At 26.0% G+C, this 5000-nt stretch overlaps 1 protein-coding gene across 2 annotated transcripts in view; it reads right to left on the bottom strand.

Annotated features, from left to right (window-relative positions):
* The window catches only part of LOC124427124 (lamin Dm0-like), a 13421-nt gene that overhangs the window by 3896 nt on the left and 4525 nt on the right, over window positions 1-5000 (bottom strand). For both annotated transcript variants that reach the window (XM_046969673.1, XM_046969664.1), the window contains exons 2-4: window positions 845-1157; window positions 412-704; window positions 96-290 (exon numbers count right to left, since the gene is read on the bottom strand). In XM_046969673.1, coding sequence (XP_046825629.1) covers window positions 96-290; window positions 412-704; window positions 845-1157 — 801 coding nt within the window. The remainder of the gene's footprint in view (window positions 1-95; window positions 291-411; window positions 705-844; window positions 1158-5000) is intronic.

Here is a 5000-nt window from a genome sequence, read left to right as displayed (position 1 = left end):
ATAATAATAATAATAATAATAATAATAATAATAATAATAATAATAATAATAATAATGATTATTATTATTAAGAAACATTCTAAAAGTATATTTACCTAGCTTCCTCGGATTCTAACAATTTACGATATGCAGCAATCTCCAAGTCAAGAGCAACCTTTATATCCATTAAATCTTGATATTCTTGTAATTGTTGAGCCATTTCATCTCTCATTCGAGCTAATTCCGCCTCATAAGCGGCTATATTTTCTGTATATCGAATACGTTCGTTCTCTCGCAGACTTTCTAAATCCCTATAAGAGAAATATTCATTTATTTATTTTTTTTTTCTTTTTCCCTTTTTTTTTTTTGCTTTAATTAATATTTAATATAAAATATGAATCTAGAAAGATCTATATTATCGAGAATACATACCGGATTCTTGAATTCAAAGCATTGGTAGAAGCCTCAAGTTCGTTGATCCTTTGCTTAAGAGTATCAATTCCAGATCGAGTCTGTCTCAATTCCTCGATGGCTGAGCTAGCTGCATCACTATTACGTTGAGCATGAGAAGTCAAGTTTTTGATCTTGTTCTCATATAATAATTCAATCTCCTCACGATTGGCACGCATTTGTGCCTCATATTGATCACGTAATTCTTGCAATGACTGTTGTAATTTTGCTTCATATTGTTCGGCCAATCTTCCATCAATTTCAGAGATTTCAACCTAATAACAATAAAATATAAACACGTTAGATATATATGTATATATATATATATTTTTTTCTTTTAATAAATAAAGAATAAATATTTAAACCTATATATATATATATATATATATATATATATATATATATATAAACGAACCTGTCGCCTCGTACGCGTTTCAGTAAGCTCCTGCTGATAAACCTGATCTTTAAAGCTAATATCCTCTTTAAGACTTTGAATATGATTTTCAAGATCGATACGTTGTAATGTTTCTTCCTCGAGATGATGGCGAGTATCGTTCAGTGCCGCGTTCAAACGTTCATTCTCCTTTTCCAATTCTCTATCCTTATCCGTAATTTTCTTACGTTCGGTTTGACTTTGAGTTAATTGAGATGTCAAATCGCTGATTCTAGCCTCGCATAAACTCAAATTCCTTTCGGCTATTTGCAAATCCTTTGTCTTCTTTTCCAATCTGTAATAATAAAAAAAAGTAAGAATAAGAAGGAAAAAATATATATATATGTATATATACATATAAATATTTATCATTATTTTTAAAATCTCATGATCATTCTCATGATTGTCTTCAACCTATACTATAATAATAAAAAATAAAAAAATAAAAAAAAATATATATATATATGTATATATTTAATAAATATTAAAAGAGACATATCGTGTCGTATACGCAAAACTATTATTAAAATAATAAAATTGCATAAAAAAAAAATGATTTTTTTTTCTTTTCTTTCAAAAATAAATATATTTACTACTTTTTTCGTCCCTTAATTTTTCCATTATTACATATTGACAATAATTTTTATGTCGTTCAAAGCAAAATGCCTGAAAATATTTCAAAATGAAAAAAGATATATTAAGAGTTAAATTTTATAATCATTATTATATTATTCATGATTCATACTTATGTTTATTTAAAAATATTTTGTAAGATTAATAATCGATGATATTTAACGTATCATTTTCAAAGAAAATTCTAAAAGACACGTTTCTAATACTCCCCTAATTTCCAGTTAGATACCGGGAAGCTGATTCTTAAAATAAAAGCGCTTCGTAGAGGGAGAAAACTCGAAATATCGTGTTTCTCCATTCTTCTCGACTTAGATATCTCCTATCTCTCTCTCTCTCTCTCTCCCTCTCTTTTTTTCTTTCTTCCATCATTTTAGATTAGATCTAATTATTAAGAACATCATTGATATATTTCTTGGTTTCTTTTTCTTTTTTTGTCTATTTTAAACATTAACCATTTGATTCGGAAATCATTTAATATTTACACGAACAATATTTTTTTTAATTTTATTCATATTTTCAAACACATTCCTTTCTTGACTTAGCCACAATAGTACAAACGGGAAATTACAAACCACAATTAAAGAATTTCCTTTAGATTAAATTTAATTATTGATAAAGTCATTTACATAATTTTTTCTTTCCTTCTTTCTTCTAAAAAATTTTAACATTTGAATATTAGTTGCTTTTTTTTCTTTTCCTTCTTATTTTCAAATTCATCTTTTTCTTGACCTATTAATTATAGAAGAACAGGAAATTACAAATTACAATGAGATATCTCGCAAAATTAATTATTGGTTTTCCCCCTTTCTCTTCTAAAGTTTATGATTATATAAATAATTCTCAATAATTTTATGAATTGATAAGTGAAATATTAAAAAAAAAAAAAAAAAAAAAAAAAATAAATAAATAAAAAAATAAAAAGAAATTGTTAATAAATACAAATAAAAACTAATAATAAACGATTAATTAAATAAATTACGATTTAATTAAATAAAATAAATTAAATAAAACAAGAATCATTGACAACATATTATAACTTTGATTACTCAACAATATTGACCCGACGTTATATCAAAAATAAAAAATAAAAAAGAAATATATATTTCAATGAGAATTTTCTAATTCTTGCATTGTGCGAAGGCCACTCTTTTTTGTCGATCGTATCTTGAAATCCTTGGACTACTATTCGAAGCAACAATTAATAATATATATATATATATATATATATATGTTGCGTGACTATACAGGACAAGGTCGAAATCTTTTTATTCTTACGAATGAATTGAGCGACTACGTCATCACCAGAAATCGTCCATTTTTATTTCATGCATATCTTCAAAAAAGAAGAAAGAAAAAGATGGGAAGAAAAGTAAAAACAAAGAGAGAGAGAGAGAGAGAGAGAGAAATTAGAAAAAAAAAAATGAAAAAAAGAAATTGTGAAACTAGAAACGAAATGCTTTTTATCTTTTCTTATCTTTAGAATATTCGAAATGAATACGACTAACAAACCAGTTTGATTGCTTAAAATCATTTACATACATATACAGCTCTATTCCATCACGTCTGTCGCTATCAAATGTCAAGAAAAAAGTTGTTAAGATAGTAATGGTGAGAATATGATGATGGTAGTAGTGGTTTAATGGTAAAGTAGTGGGGGACGAATAAACTTGCCCAGGGGACAAAGAGAGAAACTCGCGTAGGAGGCTCTCAACGTCTGGGTCGCTTTCATTTATTTAAGTATTTCGAGTTTGGAGTCTTGAGAAGAAGAATGTCAAAAGGAAAGAAAAAAAAAAAAAAAAAGAAAGAAAGAGAGAGAAAAAAAAATAGAAAAATAGAACGACACATTTAAAAAAAAAAAAAAAATTCATCGCACGATACCGTCTGTTAACAAATAATTTATAAATTAATAAATTAATAAAGCTTAATATACATCATAAAAAAAAAGAACAAAAGAAAAAAGAATAGAAAATATGAAAAAAAAAAAAAAAAAAAAAAAAAAAAAAAAAAAAAAAAAAAAAAAAAAGAAGAAGAAGAATTAATTTCTACAAAATTTTCATCGAGTATTACAAAATAGTCCTTGTAATCGCACGTAATTTATAAATTAATAAATTAGTACAAAGAAAAAGAGAAAGAAAGAAAAGAAAGAAAAAGAAAAACTATTTTTCTTATTTTCTTTTTTTTCTTTTTTTTTTTTTTTTGTGGAATTTGCTAAATTGTGATAAGTTGAAAAAAAAAAAAGAGAAGAAGAAAAGAAGAAAGAAATATTATTCACAGTCAGAGAAACTCCAGAATCATATCGGTCAAAAGACATTTCACGAAGTCGACGAGAACCCAAAGAGCGAGTACTATACTCGGTTCGGCGCTATTTCAGACACGGAACACGACCCACATTGAGAATTTTATTTTCTACCATGGCGAACCAAGCAGTCTAATATTCGGTTTAACTCTTAACGGCCCGTAACCAAGGGTTACCACAAACCTCCTACAATACGAATTCTAATCAATCGAATTCGATCGAATTTTATTTTCATTTCTAATCGATTTTTCATTCATTATAAATTAATAAAGCAAGAAATAAAAAATATCTGATTGTTCGAAGAAGAAAAAAAAAAAAATAATAATAATAATAATAATAATAATAAATCAACGACTTAACCACAAATTAAAATTGAAAAAAAATCTTTTAGAAAAATTGTTCTTAATGTATCATTTTTTTGTCCTCCAATTTTATAATTAGACATTATTTATTATGAATTTAATTTTTGTAAATTTAATAATGACGAATTTCATAGTAATCTGTATGCATGCTCGGTGCATACGTATATATGCATACATACTATAATGTTCTCTCTCAGTATGGGGTAAAGACCAACCGTTTTCATCCTAACATCTTGCTTTTCTAACAAACGATTAAAGTAACACACACGATGTTTATGCATGTATATATACCCACGCATATGTACATAAGAATTAATTTGCAAGTTCATAATTTTAGTGTAATGTCACAAACAAGATTAAAACTAAGCACACATATATCAATGACTCATATTTTATTCTTAGGCGGGAAAATAAAAAAATTATCTTCGTAAAAAAAAAAAAAAAAATCAATTTATTTTTTTATATTTACCATTTTAGTAAAAATTAAATGGTTTATTTTTTTTTCTTTTTTTCTTTTTGATAATTTTTTTTTCATAATTTTTGTTCAAATTTATCTCTTAATAAATAATAATTATACATACATCATTCATACATTCATTCATAGAGGGCGCCATAATTACTAGGATGAAGCGTTTTTTTGTATTACTACGTCAGTCGTAATAAAGAGAAAAATAAGATAATAACATTTTATAATGTTAGTTTGTGGAATTAATTTTCATAGTCAAAAAAAAAAAAAAAGTGTGTCAAATTTAAATTACAGTAATTTGTCCTTTCCAACGACCGTTAAAAATCTTTGCCTTCGACATTCTTGCCGATGAAGAAACCGGCCTGTTAGTAGCTTTCCCGT

Source organism: Vespa crabro, chromosome 1 (genome assembly GCF_910589235.1).
Source record: "Vespa crabro chromosome 1, iyVesCrab1.2, whole genome shotgun sequence".
NCBI classification, from domain to species: Eukaryota; Metazoa; Arthropoda; class Insecta; order Hymenoptera; family Vespidae; genus Vespa; species Vespa crabro.
The sequence above is the reverse complement of the archived record's forward strand: the minus strand, read 5'-3'. Positions and strand labels throughout refer to the sequence as shown.